Source organism: Hemicordylus capensis, chromosome 1, assembly GCF_027244095.1.
Source record: "Hemicordylus capensis ecotype Gifberg chromosome 1, rHemCap1.1.pri, whole genome shotgun sequence".
In the NCBI taxonomy this organism is placed as follows: Eukaryota; Metazoa; Chordata; class Lepidosauria; order Squamata; family Cordylidae; genus Hemicordylus; species Hemicordylus capensis.
The window spans coordinates 294,260,385-294,287,092 of NC_069657.1; the positions used below are offsets into that span (position 1 = coordinate 294,260,385).

The 26,708-nt window shown below is 42.2% G+C and overlaps 2 protein-coding genes across 19 annotated transcripts in view; one reads left to right on the plus strand and one right to left on the minus strand.

Annotated features, from left to right (window-relative positions):
• The window catches only part of MCPH1 (microcephalin 1), a 193,583-nt gene that overhangs the window by 62,578 nt on the left and 104,297 nt on the right, over positions 1 to 26,708 (plus strand). For all 15 annotated transcript variants that reach the window (XM_053286315.1, XM_053286316.1, XM_053286319.1 and 12 more), the window contains 4 exons: positions 7,078 to 7,187; positions 11,937 to 11,974; positions 14,313 to 14,475; positions 22,786 to 22,863. In XM_053286315.1, the coding sequence (XP_053142290.1) occupies positions 7,078 to 7,187; positions 11,937 to 11,974; positions 14,313 to 14,475; positions 22,786 to 22,863 (389 nt within the window). The remainder of the gene's footprint in view (positions 1 to 7,077; positions 7,188 to 11,936; positions 11,975 to 14,312; positions 14,476 to 22,785; positions 22,864 to 26,708) is intronic.
• The window catches only part of ANGPT2 (angiopoietin 2), a 66,793-nt gene continuing 63,427 nt past the window's right edge, over positions 23,343 to 26,708 (minus strand). For 3 of the 4 annotated variants that reach the window (XM_053286323.1, XM_053286326.1, XM_053286327.1), the window contains exons 8-9: positions 25,348 to 25,478; positions 23,343 to 24,002 (exon numbers count right to left, since the gene is read on the minus strand). In XM_053286323.1, coding sequence (XP_053142298.1) covers positions 23,842 to 24,002; positions 25,348 to 25,478 — 292 coding nt within the window. In that variant the 3' untranslated portion in view covers positions 23,343 to 23,841. Of the gene's footprint in view, positions 24,023 to 25,347; positions 25,479 to 26,708 lie in introns of all 4 variants that reach the window. The other variant, XM_053286324.1, reaches the window with a different exon arrangement.

Consider the following 26,708-nt stretch of genomic DNA (forward strand, 5'->3'; position numbering starts at 1 on the left):
ACTTTGTCTGATAGCATGTTGTATCTCCAAATCTTTTCTCGTACTGGTTACCCACAGAAAATGATGCCGTCCTCTGGAAAGACCAGAGCTCTCCATACTGGCAAAATGACCATAAGGGGTTGTAATCCAATTGGAAATCCAAGTCAAGCAGCTGGCATAATAATAAAGCTTCAAATTGGGAATGGCTAGCTCTCCTCTCTCTTTTAGATCCTGCATAACTTTAAATTGAATTCTAGGTTTTATGTAATTCCAAATAAATAAATTTAGCCACTTATTCAAAGTCTTGTCATCGATCTTTATAAGAATCATTTGGAAAAGAAAGTTCATTCTTGGTAATATATTCATTTTAATTGCAGAAATCCTACCAGGCCACGAAGGAGTCAACTTTTTCCATCTATCCAAATCAGCAGTGATTAGTTTCCATATTTGTAAATAATGATTTTCAAGCAGATCTTTATTATTCCTTGTTAATTTAATTCCCAAGTATTTAATTGGCTTTTTCGTTATTTGAAATCCTGAAAAATTATGAAAATGTTCCATTTCTGCCTTTGTAAGACTCCAGGTCAAAATCTGTGTTTTGTCATTATTAATCTTGTAACCAGAGAAAGAACCGTTCTTATGTATCTGTGTCATCAATGTGTCAAAGGAGTTTTTAACCTGAGTAATAGTAAGAAGGACAGCATCTGCGTACAATTTTATTTTATGTTCTTGGTTCCCCATATTGATACCCTGGATTCCTTGCTCCTGTCAAATCTTAATTGCCAGGGGTTCTAAAGCGAGTATAAATAGCAGCGAGGAAAGCAGCCAACCTTATCTTGTACCTTTACTTATAATGCAATTTTGAGAAAGAGACCCATTTACTATTATTTTGGCTGATTGTTGGTAATATACGAATCCAAGATAGAAAATTTGAACCACAATTCATTTTTTCCAAAACAGCAAAAAAAAAAAAAGACCAGTCCAAATTATCAAAAGCTTTTTCTGCATCTAGAAAAATCATTGCTGCTTTTGTGTGTGTAGTGGTTATTTTTTCAATTGCATTCAAAGCATATCTTACATTGTCTTTTATACGTTGTTGTGGGATAAATCCAGTCTGGTCCGTATGGATTATCTCAGACAGAAATCCTCTTAGTCGTGCCACCAGAATTGAAGTAAATATTTAATAATCAACATTCAGCAGAGAAATAGGTTGATATGATTCAGGATGAATAGGATCTTTCCCTTCTTTATGAATTAAAGAAATAAATGCCTCTTGCCAAGAGACAGGTAAAGCATAATGGGATACAATCACATTCATTACTTCTGTTAATGGGCCAATCAGCTTCTCTTGAATTTTTTGGTAGTACATCGATGATAGCCCATCAGGGCCTGGTGAATTATTCTTAAGATTCCTTATTGCAATTTCTGTTTCTTCCAAGGAAATAGGTTTATTCATGCAGTTCTTCTGTTCATCTGAAAATGACTTTATTTGTATCTCCTCTAAGAAGTGTCTAATTTTTTCAGGGTCTTTCTTTTCTTCTTTGTAAAGCTTAGAATAGTATTCCACAAATTGCTCAGTCATTTCATCATTACTCGAAACAAATTCTTTGCCATTCCAGATCGAGGTTATAGTTCTTTTTTCTTGCTCTTTTCTTAATTGGTAAGCCATTAACTTATCTGGTTTGTTGCCTTTCTCAAAATATCTTTGTTTCACGTACGTCATTTTCCTTTATGTCTCTTTTGATTCTATAAGGTCCATTTGTTTACAGAGTTCTCAAATGTTTTGCCAAATATCTTGGCGTTGGTTTGTGTTATGGAGATCCTGTAAACAGGTTAATTCATTCAGTCTCTGATCCCTTTGCTTTTGTAAATCCTTCTTCCTCTTAGAAGATTCTGAAATTAAAATTCCCCTCATCAAGGCCTTACTTGAATCCCAGACAGAGAAAGTAGAGACATCAGAAGTCTTGTTTCTTTGAAAAAACAACAGCAATTCTTCATTGCATTTTGAAACCACCTTTTCTTGTTGTAAAAGAAAGTTATTTAATCTCCATCTCTTCAAACCAATATTAAAGTTTTGGAACTTTACTATCAGTGGCCTGCCACCAAAGCCTGCCACCAAAGGGAGCCAGCCTTTGGTGGTGGTCTTCGGGGGTGGGGCTGAGGGCTGAGGCCAATTTACTATCTTGGACTCCTTCCCTATAGTGCCAGACTTTCTCTTATTGCCTGGCTATTTACTAGCTATGTGTCAGAGCTCTGATACATGTGTGGGAATAGGGGGTGCTTCTGGGGGTTCTGGAGCGACTATCACAGTAGTGGTGGGGAATAAAACATTTGGTGTTGGTAGGTCTGCAGGCTGTTACAGGCAAAGGGAGACCAGAAATGTAATGACTGTTTTCCCTTCCGGCTGTCCTGTCTCAGGCCTTGGTGTGTAGTTCCATCCACCCTCATAACCTGACCTTGCTCTTTTGCAATGCCAGGTTGGTTCAAAATAAGATTGAAATGATCCACAGTTTGATCGTGAATGAGGGACCCGATTTGGCTTGTATGACTGAGACCTGTTTGGTATGTCCTTTACCAGAATCTCTGCGAGACAATTGGATCATATTGAGTGTGTGTATCTTAGCTTAGGGACTTGGGATAGACTGGGGATTATTTTGGTGTACCAAGCTCCCTGTTGCCCAGTGGAGTCCCTAACTGAGCTGACAGAGCTGGCTGTGGAGTTGGGAATTGGTGTTAGCTAATTTCAATGTTCACTTCAGGGCTGGCTTGTCTGGTGCAGCTGGGGAGTTCATGACAACGATGGGCCTATCCCAATTGGTTACGGGGTCAACACACACTGTTGTTAACACTCTCCATTGGGTTTTTGCTCATATCAGGGTGATGTTCCATGGGTGGAGACTCCCAGAGTGTCTCCATTATCATGGACGTTCCACCATCTGGTTGGTTTCATGGCCCACCTCTTCAGGGGTGCTGGACCCATTAGGAAGCTTATTGGATCCTATAGGATTCCAAGAGGCCTTGGAGAGTTTTTAATGTTGGTTCTACTGGCAATTCTGTTGATGCCCTAGTGGAGACCTGGAATAGGGAGCTTACCAGGGCAGTAGATACTATCGCCACTAAGCACCTTCTCTGTTCTGCTTCAAAACCATGGTGTACTGGACAGCTACAGGAGCTAAAGTGGCAAGGGAGAAGACTAGAGCACAAGTGGAGGAAGACTACTTGAATCTGATAAGACACGGCACAATACCCATTGGAAGGCTTATTCTGTGGCAATATGTGCCGCGAAGAAGCGATCCTATTCTGCACATATTGTGCCCACAAGTTCACGTCCTGCAGAGTTGTTCAGAGTTGTGAGGGGATTGACTCAGGTTCCCTCCTCTCTGAACTTAGATCTGGATTTTTCACCCTCCCACTGTGAGACTTTTAACAACTTTTTTGTGGATAAAATCTCTCGCATTTCAGCCAACGGACTCCATGATTATGGCAGGGTCAGTTGTAGAGGTGTTCAGTAACTCCTCTAGCTCAGTTCAAATGTATCGGTTTCAATTGACAAGCTCCTTGGAAGTGTTCGGCATAACACTTGTCCTTTGGACCCATGCCCAACATGGCTTAACATCTATCAGGGAGGTTGTTTGAGATGGCCTAGTTGACATCATAAATGCCTCAGTGAGGAAGGGCAGGGGCCCTCCATGTTTGAAGGAGGCAATTATGAGACTTTTGCTTAAGAAGCCTGCCATAGTGCCCTCAGTGATGGATAATTATGGACCAGTCGCCAACATCCCTTGGGTGGTGGCTGATCAGGCAGTTTTGGAAAATACTGATTATCTAGATACACTTCAAACTGGCTTTAGAGCATTCTATGGAGTGGAGACAATTTTGGTCAGCCTGATAGGTGATCTGTACCAGGGAATAGACAGGGAGTGTGACTCCCTTGGTTCTTTTGGGCCTTTCTGCTGCTTTCGATATTATCAACCATGGTTTCCTTCTGGAGTGCTTGGGGGATTTGGGAATAGATGGCACTGCTTTGCAGTGGTTCCGTTCCTATCTCTCCAGTAGATTCCAGATGGTGCTGCTTGGAAATAGTTGCTCTCTGAAATGAGAGCTATTGTATGGTGTCTCTCAGGGCTCCATCCTATCTCTGATGTTTTTTAACATCTACATGAAACTGCTGGGTGAGATCATCAGGAGATTTGGAGCAGGGTGTTATCAATATGCTGATGACACCCAAATCTACTTCTCCATGACATCATCATTGGGAAATGGCATAGCTCCCCTAAATGCCTGCCTTCAGGAAGTAATGGACTGGATGAGGGATAATAAATTGAAGCTGAATCCAAGCAAGACAGAGGTACTCATAGAGATGGGTCATACTTGTAGGGACGCGATAGATCTTATTCTGGATGGGGTTGCACTCCCACTGAAGGAACAAGTAGCTTGGGAGTGTTTCTAGACACAGGCTTCACTCTGGTTTCGCAGGTTGAGGCTGTGGACAGGAGTGTTTTCTATCAACTTTGGTTGATACGACAGCTTGAATCCATTCATTGAAGATAGTGATCTCAGAACTGTGGTGCACCTTCTGGTAACCTCTAGGCTTGACTACTGCAATGCGCTCTTGGTGGGGCTGCCTTTTGTGTGTAGTTCAGAAACTTCAGTTGGTTCAAAATGCAGCTGCTGGATTGGTCTCTGGGGTGTCTCAGAGAGACCATATTATACCTGTTTTAAAGCAATTGCATTGGCTACCAATTCCGGGCAAAATACAAAGTGCTGGTGATTACCTTTAAAGCACTAAATGGTTTAGGATTGGGTTACCTAGTAGAGCGCCTATTTCTGCATGATCCCCACCACACACTGAGATCATTGAGAGAAATCTAGTAATCTCTGAATGTTTTAAATTTTTTAATTGCTGTTTTTAATATTTTGTTTTGTTTTGCTTATCTTGTATTTTTGTGAACTGCCTAGAGCCTTTGGAGTCAGGCGTGTGTTAAACAAACAAACAAACCAGTGAGACACTGTTAATCTTGGATATAAACACTATAGAAAGGACAGGGAGGGGCAGTTTGGGGGTGGAGTAGCACTGTATGCTAAAGAAAGGATAGACTCACAAGCTAGAAAACCTAGGGAGACCGAGATCCTCCACACAGGTGTGGCTACAGGAGAGGGGGCCTGTGTTCATCTCTCTCCCGGGAGGCCCCTCTGAGTGAGGGAGATAATGAAAAAATAGGGAGGGGTGGAGTTGGGGTTCCAGGTTCTTTGAACCTATCTGCTCAATTAGAGCTACATCACTGCCTCCAGAGAAACTCTGGGGGTGACAATACAAGGCCTGAAAGGAAATGTGTTTGTGCTATCATCACTCTCCTGAGCAAAATGCTGACTGCCAGGGGGTTGCAGAAGGAAATTAGGGAGGCATCAAAGAGACAGAGCTGTAATAATGGGTGTGTTATGAATCCTACCAGAGTTAGAGGAGGAGTGGGGAGTTCCCTAGGGTTGAATCATTGTCTGTAAGGGATTCACAGCAGGCTGTCACCATCCATTTTATTTTGATATGGGAAAACCCACTCTCCATATAAGGTTCCTGGGGGATCCAGTGGCAAAACCTTCCCTAGAAGAGCTAAGCAGTCCTAGGCTTCCAAAAGGCATGTGACTAAGGTAGACCCAAAATGAAGAGTTGCACACTTCAGCATCAAAGATTTATTATCAGATTAAAAGAAAAAAGGTATGCAATTAGAAGAATTGGCTTTTTATAAAACAGATTGTAAGAGTTTTCATTAACCTGGCAATGCAGATTCCAAGCGATCAGTAAAGAAAAATAACTTCCCCGATACATTAAACTGTCTTGATACTGATGTGAATTCGGTTTGTCCCTGGGTCCGCCTCTTAATCAATCAAACAGACTCAATGGGAATCATTTAGAGGCTTTTATTGCTACTGCAGTTTAGCAATAGGTAATCACTGGGCTTACGCTTTCAAACTGATTACCGTTTGGTTATAGGTGCATCTTACATTTATACAAACAATCTGAATGATGCTGACACCCTAGACACAGTGTACGTGACAATAAAATGGTGGTCTAAGTATCTAGTGCACATGCGAATGATTCATTGTTCATCTGGTGATTACTCCTTATTTGGTTAAATCCTGTTTTCTTAACTGTCAGCAAAGAACAGTGAGAACCTTGTGAGAACCAAGTTTCATAGATACAATTTAGTGGAGAGAGATAATGACGTTGATCATGAAAGGCAGTGATGTCCCTGAGCTGGGCTGGGGTTACTTTAAGTTAGAATGAGGTATTCTAAGTAAAATGGAGTTGCTTTGGTTTTCTAAACACATCAATACTAATACAGGCTGTGGCCTTCCCACATCCCCAGCAACTCTCATCCTTCTGCTTCCTCAGGGCCCTCCTGGGACAGACTAGCCAACAAGCCAAAGCTTCTACTGGTGGCTGAGTCAGAAATCCCCACCTAGTCCTCTGGATTGGTCCCTTTGATTTGAACTTCTCAGGCTTTTTTTCTTTTTTAGGAAAGGCCCATCCTCCCAGCAGTTGCTCTAAGTGAGGCCTAATCCTCCCTCCAATCCATACTATCACTACAGGTTAACTTCAATTACCCACACATAGACTGGGTAAATTCACATTAAGATAATGACAAATATATAACTTTGTTATATATTCATTATATATATGAACATATTTTAACATATATTTATTCAGCAAAAGTCTTTTCTAACAAATATTTTATGCTGAGAGTTATGTCTGTATTTAATTTTACAATTAACTTCTTTGAATCTGTAGAAAACAATGTTTTTGAAAATGACTATAGGTTTTCAATGGTGAGAAGTATTTATATAAGAAACCCATATACTATTTTCTTCGTGAGATCCGGCATAAAAAGGTGCTTACAAACAGACCTTTCAGCAAAGTTTGAAATGTGGGGGGTGGGGATGGGACACAAATAGTATGCTAATCACATTTTGAAAAATGTTTATGCTACAAAAATTCCAGACTATGTTAATTATCAAAATGCAATCTTACGAAAGAGCTCTTTACACAGAACTTCATTTTTCTCTTGTACTAGATTGACTTTTAATTAACTTGGTTTCTAGGTAATAACACATTTTCCATATGTGACATCAAGGAAAGTTCTTGTGAACCTTTTCATGACCTAAAGAATGAGCCTAAACAAAAATTAAAGAAAGCCAAGGGAATAAATAAGGTGAGAACCATTGGTCAGAATATCAAGACTGTTGCCCTGATCCAACAAAGGGTAACTTAACTGAAGCATGTAGATTTGAGTCAGTACCAATGTTATAGTTGATACAATTTTCATAACTAGCTGACCTGGCACAGAGCACCTGTGCCCCTAGTTCTCCCTGTCTCCCCGCTCCCTTCAGCCCCAGCCACCACTTCCTCTCGGAGGCTAGGCAGCTTCGGCGGTGCTTTCTCTCACTGTCTGGCAGCCGGCAGCACCACTTCCTTTTGCTGGCCGCTTGCCTTCCTCTTGCAAAATCTCGTGAGAGCTGCCACATGTGGGATTAACCACAGGTATGTCTTAGTGAATTATATATATAGATAAAAATACATTTTTGCTGCCAACTCTTTGAAAACTGGAGGGGGGGAGCTTTTAGAGCTAGCTTTTAGATCTGTTGATGTTTCCATGACATGTAGGTCAAATATCTGAGTCTATCATAGAGCCACAGTCAGAAATTCAGTTTTGAGGAATGCCATATTTAGAATAAAATAAGGTCATCTGGGCCATCATCAGCATTGGTTCCACCCATTAACTCACCACCATAGAAGCAGAGATATGGGGAAAGGTTCCTTACTGTGTGTGCACTCCCCCCACCCCCTCCAATAGCAACAGAGGCCTTGAAAGAGTGTGTCTTCGTTATATGCATATATGTGTTGGGGAAATGTCCTTGATGTCATGAACTATTCTGGAAATCAGATGGGAAGATAGAGGGTGACATCCAGACTTATGCAGCATTCAAACTGCTAATGTGGCACTGGTCCTAGGAGGGAGGGGTGTTCTGACCATTTCCCCAACCAATACTTAAATTGTTTTGTGTTTATCTACATTTTATATCCCGCTCTTCCTCCAAGGAGCCCAGAGCGGTGTACTACATACTTAAGTTTCTCCTCACAACAACCCTCACTGTTTTTTATTTTCATCAATCTTCCTTTCACTGCAAACCCCATTGTGCCTTTCAAAAAATGTCCCTGAGGGTTATATAGCCCTCATGAACATGTTCTCAGCAGACACTGGGGGCTTTAAAACATCATCCTTCTACCAGCACAGCATTAGCAGCATAAGTGCTGCTTAGAGCACCAGTACTGTGTCAATCTGGATGACAGCTAGCAAGTTCTAGTGCCAAGACTTGAGGTTGCATAAGCTTAGTTTAGAATTCAAATGGTCAAACTGTAGCTTGTGTTAGAACTCAAAAAAGAAAATAGAAACTTACAGCCAAGTTTTACATAGTTAGATCTTCTCACTGAGCATTTTAATAACCTTGTTTATATAAGCAGATGTAAATAAGATATTATTAGATGGATTAAATTCGATATTAGATGTTAAATTAGATTAGATGTTAAAAATCATGAGTGGAATTCTAGAGTGGAATTGAGTTTTCTTGACCCTACATTCTGCTGTAGCCCTTGCACCTCTGAAAAACTGTTTCTAAGCATCAGGGTTTGTTGAGACGTGTAAATATGCCTGTGCCATTTCCCCCTCCCACTACATTCCTTACTCTTCAACCTCTAGGGTCTCTTAACTCCCATAAAAGCGTAAGAACAGCCCTGCTGGATCAGGCCCAAGGCCCATCTAGTCCAGCATCCTCTTTCACACAGTGGCCCACCAGATGCCGCTGGAAGCCACAGGCAGGAGTTGAGGGCATGCCCTCTCTCCTGCTGTTACTCCCTTGCAACTGGTACTCCTGCCTTTGAGGCTGGAGGTGGCCTATAGCCCTCCAAATAGTAGCCATTGATAGACTTCTTCTCCATGAAGTTATCCAAACCCCTCTTAAAGCCACTCATGTTGTTGGCTGTCACCACATCTTGTGGCAGAGAATTCCAAAAGTTGATTATGCGTTGTGTGAAAAAGTATGTCTGTCTGTTCCTAGATTTCCTGGCAATCAGTTTCATGGGATGACCCCTGGTTCTAGTGTTATGTGAGAAGGAGAAGAATTTCTCTCTATCCACTTTCTCCACACCATGCATGATTTTATAGACCTTTATCGTGTCTTATCCGTCGTCCTTTTTTTCTAAATGAAATAGCCCCAGATGTTGTAGCTTTGCCTCATAAGAAATGTGCTCTAGGCCCCTTATCATCTTGGTTGCCGTCTTGTGCACCTTTTCCAGTTCTACAATGTCCAATTCTGTAGTGACCAGAATTGTATACCGTGCTCCAGGTGTGGCCACACCATAGTTTTTTATAAGGGCATTATAACATTAGCAGTTTTATTTTCAATCCCCTTCCTAATGATCTCTAGCATGGAATTGGCCTTTTTCACAGCTGCCGCACATTAAGTCGACACTTTCAATGAGCTGTCTATCATGACACCGAGATCCCTCTCTTGGTCAGTCACTGACAGCTCAGATCCCATCAGCGTGTACTTGAAGTTGGGGTTTTTTGTCCCAATGTGCATCACTTTACACTTGCCAAACATTGAACTGCATTTTCCACTTTGTCGCCCACATATCCAGTTTGGAGAGATCCCTTTGGAGCTCTTCACAATCAGTTTTGGATTTTACTACCCTAAAGAGTTTGGTATCATCTGCAAATTTGTCCACCTCGCTACTTACCCCTACTTCTAGATCATTTATGAATAAACTAAAAAGCACCGGTCCCAGTACAGATCCCTGGGGGACCCTACTTCTTACTTCCCTCCATTGTGAAAACTCTCCATTTATCACTGCCCTCTGTTTCCTGTCTTCCAACCAGTTAGCAATCCACTCTTGTACTTGTCCCCTTATCCCATGATTGTTTCCTCAGGAGTCTTTGATGAGGAACTTTTTCAAAAGCTTTTTAGAAGTCCAAGTATGCTATGTCAATTGGATCACCTTGATCCACACACTTGTTGACACTCTCAAAGAACTCCAAAAAGTTGGTGAGGCAAGATTTACCTTTGCCAAAGCCATGCTGGTTGTCTCCCAGCAGGGCCTGTTCTATGTGCTTTACAATTTTATCCTTGAGGATGCTTTCCATCAATTTGCCTGGAACTGACGTTAAACTAACCGGCCTGTAATTTCCCGGATCTCCCCTGGATCCTTTTTTGAAAACTGGTGTTACATTTGCTACTTTCCAGTCCTCTGGTATAGAGCCTGATTGCAGGGATAAGTTGTGTATTTTAGCAAGGAGATTGGCAGTTTCACATTTGAGTTCTTTGAGGACTCTTGGATGAATGCCATCCAGCCCTGTTGATTTGTTAGTTTTTAATTTTTCCAGACAGTTTAGAACATCATCTCTTGTTACTTCTATCTGACTCGGTTCTTTAGCCTCCATCCCCGAAAAGCCTGGTTCAGGAACAGGTATATGCTCAATATCCTCTGCTGTGAAGATGCACGCAAAGAACTAGCAAGTAGACATTTTCCAATACAATAAGAAAAGTATACACATGTGTCACTCCTGCTAAATAATGAAGTACAGAACAATAGTTAATGTACTCTTACGCTCCATTTAAAACAAGCCACAACTTTGTTTGTCAAATAAAGCTGTGGCTTGTGTTAAACCCAAGCAGTCATGTCTGCCTTTTTATTATGCCTGGCAATGATAAAGCCGTTTTTTCACTTTCTTTGTACTGAACACACTTGTACGTGTGGTGCGTATGAAACAATCCATATAGCAGGGATTGTTTTAGGTGTGGCCACTCCAACTGAACTGCAAAAAGTGAGAAAATTTGATGGCCCATGATGTTTGATGCCATGGAGGTATGAGACCTGATGTCCAGTCTGAAATGTTGTACTGATATTATACAAAATCATAACTATGGAAACACAATTTGGCTAGGACCTCCATGTGGCCTGGAACATGGAGGTCCTAGCTAAATTGTGTTTCCATGCTTCCAGGCCACTCCCTGGATAGGCTAATGGCAACAGCAAAAGCTGGGGCATTTGTTAATGTGCCTTGAGCATATTAGTGTGAGTGAGGCAAGTGCTGACTTCCTTTTTACTAAATGTGCTAATTGTAGTTGTTGCCTGCTGAGGTAACAACACTCACTGTATGTTCAGAGGCGCATGTTATCAAATTCTTCTTATGATTTTGTAAGCCAGTACAATATCTCGGACTGGATATCAAGTCTTATATCTCCAGAGTATGAACATCATGGGCCATTGAGTTTCCTTGCTTTTTACAATTAATTTGAAGCCAATGTGTATAAAATTATGGCTCTCTTTCACAATCTTAAAAGCATACAGTCAGCAAAACTAATATGCAGGAACTCCTGTATTCCATATCAAGTTGTTGTCAAGATCTGTAACTTATTCTGTACTCTTACCACATACATCATTGACATGTAAACCTGCAGGTGGAAGCTTTAATCTTCATACTTCTTCTGTAGGAATTATTTTATTTATTCATTCATTTATTTAACACACTTGTATGCTGCCCAAAACGCAAGTCTCTGGGTGGTTTACAACAATAAAAACAACAACTAAAAAGGTTAAAACATTACAACAATTTAAAATTTAAAATGTTAAAACTATTAAAAATACAATTAAAACAATATCTGATTAAAAGCCTGGGTAAACAAATGCGTCTTGACTGCCCTTTTAAATGTTGCAAGAGATGGGGAAGCTCTTATTTCAGTAGGAAGTGTGTTCCAAAGCCTCAGGGCAGCCATGGAGATGGCCCGTCCCTGAGTAGCCACCAGACGAGCCGGAATGTAATGATATCAACTCTGTGGGGTGGAAGGGGAAAGATTTCATGTTAATTTGACTAGCTATTTTACCTTCTTTCTTTAATCTTTAGCCATCAAGAACATTAGTCATGACAAGTATGTGCTCTGAGTAAGTACTAGATGTTTGGGTGACTTTTCTATCTATATAAAACTTGGAGCTGAACATGTGCAGTCTGCACCACTGTTTATAGGCCATAAATGAAATAGATAATTGCTGCTATGGTAACTGGCAGATCTGGATCGTGATCCGTTGGATCATTAGAATAATGGGTTCTACGCCCACACAGGAACCTCTCAGCTCGATTACGTAGCTCCTCGCACTTGCACCAGAATCCCATTGGTGCCCGACTTAAGAGAGAGGAAGGACGAGTCCTCCATCTGCATGTGGAGACACTGCACATGACAGCCTGGAAAATAGGATTCTGAAACGCATATTGCTCAATACTAGGCGCTGCTCGATGAGGCTAAATCATCTCAGCAAATGGGAACGCTTCAAGGCCTATGCTAGAGAAAACAATTTCCACCCTTTCCGTGCCACTGTCAGGCAGGTAGTGCTGTACTTAACATCGTTGAAGCGAAGGGGTTTGGTGAACGTTTCTCTAAGAATACATCTAGCAGCCATCTTGGCCAAGCACTCCGGCTGGGATGGTGCAACTGTATTTTCACATCCAGATTCAAAAAGATTCTTAAAAGGCTTGAATAATCTATATCCGCCGATAAAACAGCCAATAGAACAGTGGAGTTTGTCATTTATACTATCAGCCATTACTGAAAAACCCTTTGAACTACTGCACTCAGTTACTATGCATATCCTAACACTCAAGGTGGTTTTCTTAGTGGCAATCACCACAGCTAAACGTGTGAGCAAATTAACAGCCTTACATGTGGATAAACCGTATACTCAGTTCTGCCCTCATAAGGTAGTCGTGAGACTGGACTCCAGTTTCCGACCAAAGGTTATCATGGATTTTACATCAATCAAGAAATCATCTTACCTACCTTTTTCCAGGAACCCCAGACGCCTTTGGAAAGGGCACTTCATTCCCTGGATGTGCGCAGAGCACTCCTGTATTATCTGCAAAGAACTAAAACAATTAGAAAGACTAAAAGGCTGTTCATTGCATACAAGGGGAAGAATAAGGGTCTCCCATATCGAGACAATGCATAGCTCATTGGCTAGTGGAACTAATATTTCTGGCCTATAAACATCAAAAGGTGCTTCTGCCAAAGACTATTTGTGCACATTCAACGAGAGCTTATTCGACCTCGGCTGCCCATTTGTCGGGAATAAAAATGGAAGACATCTGCACAGCTGCCACATGGTCCTCTCAGCAGCCAATTATCAAACACTACGCCATAGACTTACGGATGGCTAGACAGGCTGGGTTTGGGAGAATGGTCTTAAAAAGGGTGTTGCCATCGCTGGACATCTACTGCTCCCACCACCAGGAAAGGAAGCTGGCTAATCACTCATTATTCTAATGATCCAACAGATCACGATCTAGATAAACAGATTGTTTACCTGTAACTATTGATCTGGAAGTGATCCGCTGTATTTGTTAGACCCTCCCAAACCAACCCCACAGCATTAGATGCCTGCTACATAAAGAAAATCTGGGAAAAAAGGAGACAGTCAGAAATTTAGAGACAGTCCACAGATCATCACTAGCTGGCAGTCTACATGAAACTGACTAACAGACGCCCAGCTGCCGCATATAAACAGAAGCAAGGCACGAGCAGACGGTTGGGTGAGCGCAAGTATCTACATAATCGAGTCGAGAGGTTCCTGCGTGGGTGCAGTACCCATTATTCTAATGAATACAACAGATCACTTCCAGCTTTATAGTTACAAGTAAGCAACGTGTTTGTATATACAACCTAAATGGAAGCATTTGATGGGATTGGGTAGAAATTAGGGAGTCAAAATTTTCTAGATTGATATCATCTAGATAAACGATGGTATTTTCTAAGCAGGGGTGTAGCCAGGTTGGAGTGAGCCCTAGGGCAAAAAGTAATGATGGGCCCCTGCCCCCTCTGTCATTGTCTTTGGGAGGTATGAGAGGGAGAGCAAACGGTCACCCAGCCAGCAAGGTGGTCCTCTCCTTCAGGGGTCCAAGGACAGTCCCTTCCTCCACCTCCCTTGTTCAATTGCAGCTACACCCCATTTTTAAGAGTTGTTGCAACTAGCAAAACATTGGTGACAGATTTCATTACATATTTGTAATTACATAGTTTAGCTTTCTCAACAAACTCTGATAAGACAAAGAACATCTGACCAATACTCACTTTCTGTTTTGATTTCCTCTCGGGAATGTTTCTGGATTTGTAAGCACTCAGAAATCATTAACTGCTCAAATAATATACATCCTTCTAATAAAATAGATAAGGCTGAGACAAGGCCATCTGAACTGATTGATTTCCTTTTTTGTCTTCCTCTCCCCACAAAGGAAGCAGAATGCAGTTATTCAGGTGGTGAAGAAATTGGGAGGTTTTCTATTTTCAGACCAAGTGTGTAAAAATACAAGTCATGTGATTGCAGGGAGTCCACGTCGTACCTTAAATGTACTGATGGGAATTGCTCGAGGCTGCTGGATTGTATGTTATGAATGGGTAAGTAACAGGAGTCTATTCTTGATTTTTAGTTACTGAACTCTCAAGACAAATAGCAGCTGCCTTCAGACATAGCATGAAACCTCAGTTAAACGAACCTGTGGTTAATCTGTGAGCCCAGGAATCATCCCACAGATGATCATCAAGCCACGGTCTCACAGCCTCTGGCTTGTGGGCAGCAGGGCTCCTCCCTCTTCCTGGTCCACTAGGGGTGTGCACAGAACCGCAGAGCGGTGGTCCGGCACTGGGGTGGGGGGTTCCATTAAGGGCGGGGGGGGCTTTACTCACCCCTCCCGCGTTTTCCCAACTCCAGCGCCGTATTTAGTATAGAAATCCAGCGGCAGGATACCTCCTTGCCGCCCGCTTCAATCTCCGCTTGGCTCTGCCCGCTTCAATCCTCTGCTTGGCACCCCTTCAGTCCCGCTCCGCTCCTTTTAGAAATGGGCGGCAGGATACCTCCCTGCCGCCCCTTTCCCTGCTGGGCTGCAAAAGGCAAAGCCTTTTCCCGCATTTTCAATCCTTCAATCCTCCGCTTGGCCCTTTTGCAGCCCAGCAGGGAAAGGGGCGGCAGGGGGGTATCCTGCCGTCCATTTCTAAAAGGAGCGGAGCGGGACTGAAGGGGGGCCAAGTGGAGGATTGAAGCGGGAGGAGCCAAGCGGAGATTGAAGTGGGTGGCAAGGAGGTATCCTGCCGCTGGATTACTACACTAAATACAGTGCCGGAGTTGGGGAAACGCGGGAGGGGTAAGTAAAGCCCCCCCGCCCTTAATGGAACCCCCCACCCTAACCCTTCCGAATTGAACCGCCCCATGTCCGGACCGGTCCGGAGGCCAGTAGAATGGCCTCCGAACCGGTCCGTGCACATCCCTATGGTCCACCAAGGCCACATCCCTGCAAGCTGTGTAGCACTCATGTCTCCAGACTGCAGGCAAGGCATTGGAACGTCAGTAGAATGGTAACCAATGGCCACGAGGGAACATACTCAATGTGATTGTGCCTTTTTGACATCGATCAGCTGCCATTGGCAGGGAAAGGGCAATTAAACCTGTTCCTCACACCATTTGCACCACTACCTTTGCTAGGGCCCTGGAGCCATACAGTCTCATACAAGCATAACTACTGGTATTGGGGGGTGCAGTGGGGTACTACTTCTCTGTTATTCACTTTTCTGTTACTACTTATCTGTTACTTGAAGAGGTCATGATGACTTCCTAGGAAGAAACACGTATATGAGGATCCTGGGGTTTGGTCCACCGTGATAAAGGATGCTCTTGGAATGGTAGACCTGGGCCAAGCAGTCCACGAAGCCCCAATACATTCCTGCCTCCATGTTGGCTTGCCGGACAGGGATTAGCCATCTCATGAGAGGGCCAGTCCACTGGGAAAGACCAGAGGTTCCATGAGCTTAGAACATGACAGCAGCTCTGGTGGATCAGGCCCAAGGCCCATCTAGTCCAGCATCCTGTTTCACACAGTGGCCCACCAGTTGCTGCTGAAAGCCTACAGGCAGGAGTTGAGGGCATGCCCTCTCTCCTGCTGTTACTCCCCTGCAACTGGTACTCAAAGGCATCCTGCCTTTGAGGCTAGAGGTGGCCTGTAGTCCTCCGACTAGTAGTTGATGATAGACCTCTTCTCCATGAAGTGACAGCAGAGGAGTTATCAGCCCTGGAGTGGGATGCCTCTACCACGTTCCTGAAGGTCTTGTCCGCATGCCTCTGTGTCTCTCTGAGTTTCTCCATATCCGCCACTTTGGTCTCAAGGGAGCAAACTTGTTCCCTGAGAGCCAGGAGTTCCTTGCACTGAGCACACATCCATAACTTTTGCCCATGTGGCAAATAGTCATTTTTGGGCATTCTGTACCAAATAGTGGCACTCTGTGCAATACAGTGGAAAGTGCCCCCTCTCCTGCTGACTTTCTATCTTCATACAAATGTAAAAATAAATAAATAAATAAATAAATCATACTTTGTACTCATCTCCACTCAACCCTTCCAGACTCCCAAGGAGTCTGGGCCACCCCAGGCAACACTGGGGGTAGATCATAGTCCACATTCAAACGGCCCAGGCTGGGACCGGCGTTACAGCATATATAAATTGGCCACTGCGGGGCATCCCAGGGCAGGGCACCTGCAGATTAGAGCCATCCTTGGAAAGCCAGGTGGCCCTTTGGGGCAAAAAAATACCCATGGGTATGTGTTGTAGGGAGACTAGACTGCCAGCGGGAGTGCTTGGACTCATGCTTCATGGCAGTCGTCATGATCGGGAAAGGTGTTGCCAGGGTACCCTTCCTTGTGGCTTGCAGGGATCTAGCAACCAGGCTGGATGGCAACAGTCCTCTGACCCTCATTAGTGTCTCTATGCCCTTTCACTCTCATTAGAGAGCGGTCCTTGGGAAAAGGGAACGTACATCTATTGCACACTTTATTGTCGCACTGGGCTTTCAAGCCTGTCCCTTTAACTGTCATCCAGGTGTAATCGAGGACAGTCCTCCTCATGTGGTATGGCTGAGACTGCATGTTTACACCAAAATGGAAGGGCCTGATCCCCACTTCCCCTACATACTTGCACAAAAAATAGAACAGAACCACTTAAGAATTCTAGGGCTATCTCTTAACTCAAACTTTGGGTTATCGCTTTGATAGTAGACTTTCCTATACCAGCGTGCATGGTACTGCACCAGACTGGGGCACCTCAAAGCTGGGGGCCCAAGGCTAATTATTTTTGATACACACGCACTCCACAGGAACCTTAATAACTCAGGCACTATCCAGGCATCCAGGGAAATCAATGCCGTGCTGACTAACCACTCCACATACAATTCCTTAGAAAGGATGCTTTGCTGGGCAACAGCACTTGATCAGGTGTGATATTTATGAAAGGGTTCCTTGCTCATGTTCCTTGCTCAACTCCTTCCCCAGATGGAAGCTGTTAAAACATATTGCATGGAAACTGCAATTAAAGGTCCTGCATGCCAGGCAACGTGCCAAGGTGTGTGTTGCAGGTTATGCAAGTCACATAAACAAATGGACAGATACAGACAGGATATTTTTGGGGATATGAGTTGTATCTTTATTTATATGATTGGAAAACAAGAAGGTTGGTCTTGTTGAGAGAGGAGAGCTGGTCTTGTGATAGCGAACATGACTTGTTCCCTTAGCTAAGCAGGGTCTGCCCTGGTTGCATATGAATGGGAGACTTGATGTGTGAGCACTGTAAGATATTCCCCTTAAGGGGTGGAGCCACTCTGGGAATAGCAAAAGCTTCCAAGTTCCCTCTCTAGCATTTCCTAGATAGGGCTCAGAGAGATTTCTGCCTGCACCCTTGGAGAAGCCGTTGCCAGTCTGTTTAGACAATACTGAACTAGATGGACCTATGTTCTGACTCAGTATATGGCAGCTTCCTATGTTCCTGTGTTTCCATGGACGGGGTTTCCGCGGGTGTCTGCACTGGGTCAGCACTTTGGTATTTCTGCCAATTGACGTGGTATCACTGCCTTGGCATGTGTGATCTTTGTTGGGAAACAACTGAATAAGAAACATAAGAACAGCCCTGCTGGATCAGGCCCAAGGCCTATCTAGTCCAGCATCCTGTTTCTCACAGTGGCCCACAGATGCCACTGGAAGCCACAGACAGGAGTTGAGGGTGTGCCCTCTCACCTGCCATTACTCCCCTGCAAGAGGTACTCAGAGGCCCAGTTCTCAGAGTTGCCCAGTTCCTGATGTCTCCAGGGCTCCATGTGCTTGTGCATATACTTCTGCAGCCCTTTATTGCTGGAGACCTCTCCCACTGTGCCCGTCTTGCCATCCCATCCTTTTTGTGAGGATTACCATGAGACGCAATGGAAAGCGGACTTAACCTAATGTGGTTCTCTCTCTTCAAATGCATTGAAGCTTGGGAGGTGGCAACACGGTGTCTCTGTTACCAGGCAATGCAGGAGGAGTGTGGAGACTGCAGTGGATGGGGCAACTGATCAGAGAGGTGGCCTACAAGAAGCGCAGCAGGCATAGAGCTGACACATTTCTGGGCTGATCTGAGCCACCCTCTCTATGGTTTAGGGAGCAGCCACAGCACAAAACCCAGGTTACAACAGCAGCAGAATTCAGATCACATGATGTCACTTTCAAACCTGAGGTCCCAGCAACAAAACTCACTACAAACTAAAGCTTCAGATTACAATTTGGGGTTAAAACTCAGGTCGGTTGGGTGATGAAAACGTGGTTTCATGCATTTGAACGACCACAAAATCAAAGCTCTGACACCGTTGCCTCTGGTCCTGGCATTATGTCCGAAGGCGACCATTAACTGCCTAAGTTCTATTTCCAGAACCAGGGTTTTCTTAGTGTACTGACTTTTGCAGTCCTATGACTTCTCACAAGTATTGTTTATCAAACTGCAGTGGCTAAAAAGATACAAGTTAAAAGTATCTGTGTAAAAATTCACACAGAATGATCTAACTTTGCTTCCAAAATTATAATTGTGTCCTTGGCATTATTTGATTAAATTAATAATTATAAGAGCTACTTCCTGCTAAATTATCTGTGCAGTGGTTGTCTGGAACTTGAACTGCTGCATGAATGCAATGCTAGTCCAGATGTTTATCATTGTTTTATCAAATTCATAAGTGCCAATGAATAGATGTCAATGCAATATTAAATAAGTTTGGCAATTTCAAAGTTGTAATTAATGTTTTTCAGTTGATGTGTGTGCGTGTGTGTGTGTGTGTGTGTGTGTGTGTGTGTGTAAGAGAGAGAGTTCCAATAGAATAATTTCTTGTCACCTAAAGTTTTGAATGTTTCAATATAAAAGCCACATTAAGTGTTTTTATTTATCCTCCCCATCAAATATTTCAAGTTCAACGACTTGTCTATTCAATGAACATTTTGAGATACAGGTCACAATCTATTTAGGCATAGGGGGGAAATGAAGGAAATTTTTATGCAAATGACGAATATTTTGACTGGGGAATTTTTCCAGAATTTTTTCATATCTCTGCTTATGTGTTCTTGTTCACTTGTGAACACTAACCACTAACTGTTTTCTTAAATACCTGTGATATCTTTTTATGGAATCATTGCATTTGAAGTGTTACCAGTTTTGAAATGAGCTGATCTGACAGGAATTAAATGAAATTGCAAGCTGCTCAGAAAAATATGGATTTATGCACAATTGATATAATTAGGTGAAAGTAAGGAAATGAATTAAACAAATATAGTAAAAATAGGCAGGCCACTTAAAATGATGTCAGTAATTTGTTTTCTGTTGCAGATATATTTGAAGAAATAAAAGGACAGCTATATTTGCCTAGACCAAATCAGTCAACAAACAGGGTGATCCTTTGACATGAAAGCAATGTCTTTTTAAATATATGAGCCCATTAAAGAGGTTTTGGAGATGAACAAGAAATGAAGTTAATGATAGATATTTGTTTCCTACACAGGAAGCTGCCTTAGGCAGACCATCACTCTGTCTAACTCAGTATTGTCCCCCGACTGCCAGTATTGACTGGTTTTCTGAATGCAGTCCTGTGCATCGTTGTTTAGTGGTGCATCATAATTTAGTTTAGATAAGTTAGAGAATGCTCATATCTCCCTTACCTTAGTTAAAATATAAGACCATGCACTTCGTTCATTTAGATTTTCAATCTATTCTGTATAAAATTCTCTACATAAAAATAAACGGCATAAATAAGCCAATGTCCATTATTATTTAATGATATAATCAGACAAGACAGTAACAAAACAGGCATTCAAATGAGTGATAAACTAGTATTTAAGCTCTATATATGGATTTTAGGAGAAACCTATATTAAAAGTAGCAGACACTGACAGCCTTCTATCGCAAGCCGGAGAAGGACTTAAATACAGCTGCAGGAACAGGAAGTCCTTTCATGCCAGGGGATTTGTGTAACAGATGAATCCTATTTTCTGTAACCATAGTTAAAGAATCAATCCCTGGCCAGATGCTCCTGAACAGTAAATATAGCCTAAATAGGTGCTGTATTGCCTACAATTGTACATTCAATTGTACTTGAAAACAGGGTCAAGCATGTGGAAGTTAATGGTAACTCCTGTACTTATCTAATCTAGCTCTCCAGGCACTTGGGTATTGTCCCTTCCAGCCAATACAAATCTGATTGGATGGCTGAATGGTGGCATGGCCACACCATTTTATTTATTTATTTAGTACATTTATATACTGTCCCATGCAAAATAGTCCTTGGGCAGTTCACAATATAAAACCAATTAAAACATTAACGTAATTAAAACAATTTAAAATTGTGCAGAAAATGTGTCAGCCTGCACATGACTTGGCTCGCTGCTTGGGCCTCTGGTTTGTGGCTGATTCCATTATGTCCAAAATCAGTAACAGGGGAGCCTTCCCTAGGACCAAAGTTGAGGGAAGGAAGCTCCTTCCTCTCTCCATCCCGACTGGCTGCCATGACTGTCCATCAATCAAAGGTGGAAGCCTGGCAGCCGGTTCCCCCTGCTCTCTACAGTCTCACAGAGGATCCATTGGATCCTCGGTTCCATATTATGTCTGAACCAGGCTATTGTTTTATTAGCAAGGTTCATGCCTCATCTATCAGACAATGGTGTTAAATTTTTTTTTGGTGAAAAAATTATAAAAGCAAATCCCAATCTACTTATTTAAAACACATACTGGTAGAGGAAATGACATTTTAAGCAGGTTACTGTAGAGGATGTCATAGTGTTCCTGTGGGGAAAGTCATTGAACAGTTGTAAACTGTACTTGTTTTGGTCTTTTGTTAAAATCCCTTTGTAAGGAAATTGGCATGTTAAATTGTCCTCACAGCTGCTGACCACTGATCTAACTGAAACAATGAAATGCTGAGATTTTAAATGTTCACCTTTTTGGTTTCACACACCTCTCATTTTCTGTAGCACAGAACAACAAAAAAAAAAAATCCCACATGATATACAATGACAGTTTGCAACTATAATTATAACTATATAATTGTAATTATAGGCAAGCTATAGCTAAGAAACAAGAGGAAACTTACACAAGGAAATCCAATCTATTTGTGCATAGCTTTGCCACATGTAAAATCGATAGTCAACCAGTGCGGGCTAGTTTTGAATTAGTATGAGTGTGAGTGTGTGTCTGTGTCTCAGAGAGTAAGGAGTAAAGTACAAGAGAAATGTTGTGACTGTGATGCTTTGCTTTGAAATATTTTCCTGTTATTGGCAATTTCTGGAATGAACTGCCTTGGGACATACCAATAGTGAACATTACCTTATACACAAAGGAGTAGGACTCCTCAACCAAGTGGAGTCACTTTAGCTTGTACAAAGAAGGCTCTCTAGTATTGGGAACAGTAGAGGAAGCAGGATTGGTGAAAACTGTTCCTCTCCATTGCATGAGTGGAATGTACTACCACAAGCAGAAGGTTACCCTAAACGCTAACCACTATTTCTTTACATTATTTCTGTTGCCAAATTAATCATACAGTTGTGCTATATCGGTGTTAGTTCAGCAAGTATTGGGCAAATATTTACTTTTTTTAAGGTACATCTATTCAAATGTGACAAACATACTTGGTCTCTACTGTACTTCATCAACACTGGCATTTTGTTGCATGGGCATTAGATCTGGACTGAATGACAAGGATTCAAAGAACTGCACAACTCCTTTCAAGTGTCCAAAGAGGTGTTGGCAGGGCCATCCTTCGAGAGCCTTGGCAGGGCCTGGGATAAAACAGCCAGTGCTGGGCCCCCTTCTGGCTAATTTTAATGGCAGGAGAAAGTGCACGGCCTCCAAACGGCAAGGCCCTGGGTGTTTGCCCTGCTTGCCCTACCCTAAGGACAGCTCTGGGTGCTGGGATTGTGTTTCTTGAACAGTAATTTCCCCCTGCAAGGTTGGTTTGTAAGTGGCATACTTGCTTTTAAACTGAGGAGACTTTTGACAGGATGTGATCTAGCATGTACACTGCTCAAAACAAGAAAGCCACAGAAATCCCAGCTTGAAATAGAACTTTAGATCCTGACCATAATCCATAGACCTTGAAATCCTCATTCAGACTTTCATTAGAGTCACGTTTCCCCACTCAACTACTACATTTTCTGTTTTTACTGCTATGCAGTACTATTTCACTTATGAAAATTCTTTAAATAGACTAAAATATATGGTGCACAATGTTTTTTCAATGTCATGTCTAAATCATAGCTTTCTGGAATCTATAGAGGGAAATACGGAGCTGACTGCTCAACTTTATAATTTATTTTAGTTCTATGTACAAAGAGGCTGCTGTACTGACTCTGTAAATTATAACTTTATCCCCTTCACTTTGTAGGTGTTGTGGTCTCTGGAATATGGCCACTGGATTTCTGAAGAACCATATGAACTTTCAGTAGATTTCCCTGCAGCTCCTGTAAGTTCTACAAGTTTTGCTTGTTAATTTATTCAACAAGGTCAGATTCATATTTGTATATGGATTGCAATATATCATAGAGATCAAATATTGTGACTAGCAGATATAACAGTTTCCCCCCCTGCATGAATGTCTATTGGTGAAACTTTCAAGTTTATATAGCTTCTCATCGCTTGCTAATCTTCATCTAGGGAAAATAGAAGCATTTTTTTTAATTGAGGCCAAAATGCTTTAATTACCAGATATTATCTTAACGTTAACTAAGAAGAATAGTGTAACTGAATCACATAATAATGCTTTATGTACTGTAGAAATATTTTCTTTTTAAAAATACTGATAGACACCTAGTATTTTAAGAAATAAAATTAGCATGTTTTTGTATTCTTAGTACTGCATTTTTAAAGAAACCATGTAAAGTATATATAGATATAGATATATATTTACAAAACCTTATTAAATATTCCTGAATGTGTGATTACTAATGGTAAAAATCCTTTAATTGTACAGGAGTTAATTACAAAGCACTATTTTATGTACATAATTACAATCATGGCATGAAATAGGTTATAGTTTACAAAGGACTGTTCTTACTTTAAGGTAGCTGTTAGAGTTCAGTTGTAAGGCACAAACAAATTCTTCTGAAGCTTAAGTAGGTGGTTTTTTAAACTGCATTTCACAGTTCCAGTTACACACATACATGCACATGTGCGCGCGCGCGCACACACACACACACACGTGCGCAATGAAGAAAACAAAGTCCTTAAGCTTTTGTGGTATCCCCTTAAAAATCATCACATACATCTTTGTTCTTGGCATAAGTTGTGATGAAATTAGTGGCTGTTGAAATTTGGGGGCACGTTGATTCCTGCAGGGTACAAATGCATGTTGTACAGGCCTGGAAATCCAGCCAAGCTGTATCCGAGTCCTTAAAATACTTGACAAATGAAGTATATTAAACTTATTTCAATGCAAAGGTTTTTAGAAATCTGCTGGTCGGATCATCATAGTTGTAGCCTTGAGAGAGTAGCCTGATCCTTTCCAGTAGTACCATTTAATCCCTTTAAATTTGTTTGTGTTCTGTCGCAGTGGATAGTACAGACCATTCAGGTTGGAAGGGCCACATGCATCAAACCACCACCCTGTTGGGGAAAAAAAAAGTCTGGAAAAAGAAAACATTGCTGCATTTTGCTTTTTCAAGTTGTGTATATACAAATTCTCAACCCAATCTTAATATTTGAATGTACATAATGTTGTGGGTACCAACTAGAATTGGTTCCTATTATCAGACCTGAAATTAAGCTGTAGGTGTTAGTGCGCATAAGCGTCTGGACAGCAGCTCTTGTAGGTGTTGTACTACCAAATAAGCCAAATAGGAAATACCTCAAAGAAAAGGTTCCTATTAGCTTGGAATTCTGGTAGCCATCTTGATACTACTATTATTGCTGTTTTGTTTGTTCCAATTTCATTCTGCATAGTTTGTGGACAGAATGAGCATTCACGACTACAGCGAAAATCTTTAGTATACACATCCTCATCTGGAAGTTCCCCAAACTGTATCTATTCTTGTAGTTATTTTTCACCCCAAAATCCATCTATGACCCAGATTCAAAGAAAATGACTCACATGAAAGTCCTACTGGAATCAGTGGTTCTCTGCTAAACAGGCACTGGGCCTGCTGCCCCCCAAAATGGCCATTTGGGCCCATTTGGGGGCCTTTTCGGCCCTTTCTACACTGGCGACAGCCATTTTGGAGGCCACTGGGCATGCACACCAGCCATTTGCATGGCTGAGTCCGGCTCAACGTGCACAAAACTGGTCTGGGCCCAGGTTGGCTTGAAATCTGTTTGACTAGAATCGAGCTGGGTTTTCCAGGTTTGTGCAAACCCCTAATCCTTATAGCCAGCCTGTAAGCTCTGTAGCTCTCATTTAACTTCATGGTAGGGTGGGATAAGAGAGAAGAGAGCAACAGAGCTGCCAAGAACCAGAGGCAGCGCGCACGCCCCCAGCCCCAACCCCCGCTTGTTAGGTCTCAAGTGCTTATACCAATGCAATATCCCAGATATTTTTGTGTAACGTAAAATACAATTATTGGGACAAAGACCTGATCCTGTCTACTTTTTATCTTGCACAGGAGCCCACCGATTATTAGAGTCATGCTTTGCTTAACATTTTGCATTCTAGATCCACTTTTCATATCTTTTCTAGATCCACTTTTCATATCTTTTCCCCCTAACGAAGACCTTCCCTTTGCTCATTTTGCATTATTTGTCATACAGTTTGAGAAGAAATCATAGAACTCTTAATTTTATTCATTTTCTCACTTATTATTCAACAGTGTTGTGTAGAGTAGCAAAGTGTGAAAAATGGAACTCACTGAACTGGCATATCCATCTATGAATTTCAGACTGTATCACAATTCAGTGCTATTTACGTGGACTGATTAAGCACCAATAAAAATAAGAAGAGTGTGAAAGAAACTCTTACCTCCTGTTAGCATTTGTGAGCATTTGCAGATGCATTTGTCATTGTCTGCATCCTTTGTGCTAAAACCATTTCCTGGTTGGCTTATGCTGCTGATTTTGCCTGCTGTACCCGTAATCCCTTTAAGGTTAATCCTGTTAAAAAGAAAAAGAGGAAACAAAGTAATTCATGATGAATATCTATCTATATATTTCTCTAAGGCGTACCCATCGCTAATCCCATGCGTGGCAGCTCTTGCGAGAGTTCACGAGATAGCTGCTGGCAGGGGGAGAGGAAAGTAGCACCGCCACCAGACAGACTTGACGACGAGGGGGGAAAGGAAACGGTGGAGGATGGGAGAAAATGGCAGCAGTGGGTCAGTGGAGGGGAAAGAAAACAGTGTTGGGGGCAGGGAAAGAAAATGCTGCCAGTGGGGGCGGGGGGGAGAAAGCAGCAGCAGGCAGGGAATGAAAATGGGGGGGGGCAGGGGCTGAGAACAGAGTGGAAACAGGGGGGAGGGGAGAACTAGAGGCTCTGCGCCTGGCCCAGCTAGTTACTTTGTATTGTATTGGTATCCTCTGCTGTCTTCATGGCAGAAGATACTGACCAGATCACCAAAGTTGATCCGGTTGACTAGTATACTTGGACTTCAAAAAAGACTTTGACAAAGTTCCCCCGCAAAGGCTCTTTAGTAAATATAGCAGTCATGGGATAAGGGGACAGGTTCATGTGTGGATTGGTAACTGGTTGAAGGACAGGAAACAGAGAGTAGGAATAAATGGACAGTTTTCTCAATGAAGAGAAGTAAGAAGTGGGGTTCCCCAAGGATCTGTACTGGGACCAGAGCTCTTGAACTTGTTCATAAATGATCAAGAATTTGGGGTAAGCAGCAAAGTCGCCAAATTTGCAGATGACATCAAACTATTTAGGGTAGTGAAATCCAAAGCTGATTGTGAAGAGCTCCAAAAGGATCTCTCCTTTTGAGTGGGTGGCAAATGTGAAATTTGGTTCATTGTAAACAAATGTAAAGTGATGCATATTGGGGCAAAAAAAACCCCAACTTCAAGTATATACTGATGTGGAATCTGAGCTGTCGGTGAATGACCAGGAGAGGGATCTTGGGGTTGTGATGCATAGCTCGTTGAAAGTGTTGACTCTCTGCACGGCAGCTGTGGAAAAGGCCAATTCCATGCTTGGAATCATTAGGAAGGGGGTTGAAAATAAAAATGCTAACATTATAATGACCTTATACAAATTTATGGTGCGGCCACATTTGGAGTACTCCGTGCAGTTCTGGTCACCATATCTTAAGAAGGATATTGTAGATCTGGTAAAAGGTGCAGAAGAGGGTAGCCAAGATGATCAGAGGCCTGGAGCATCTTCCT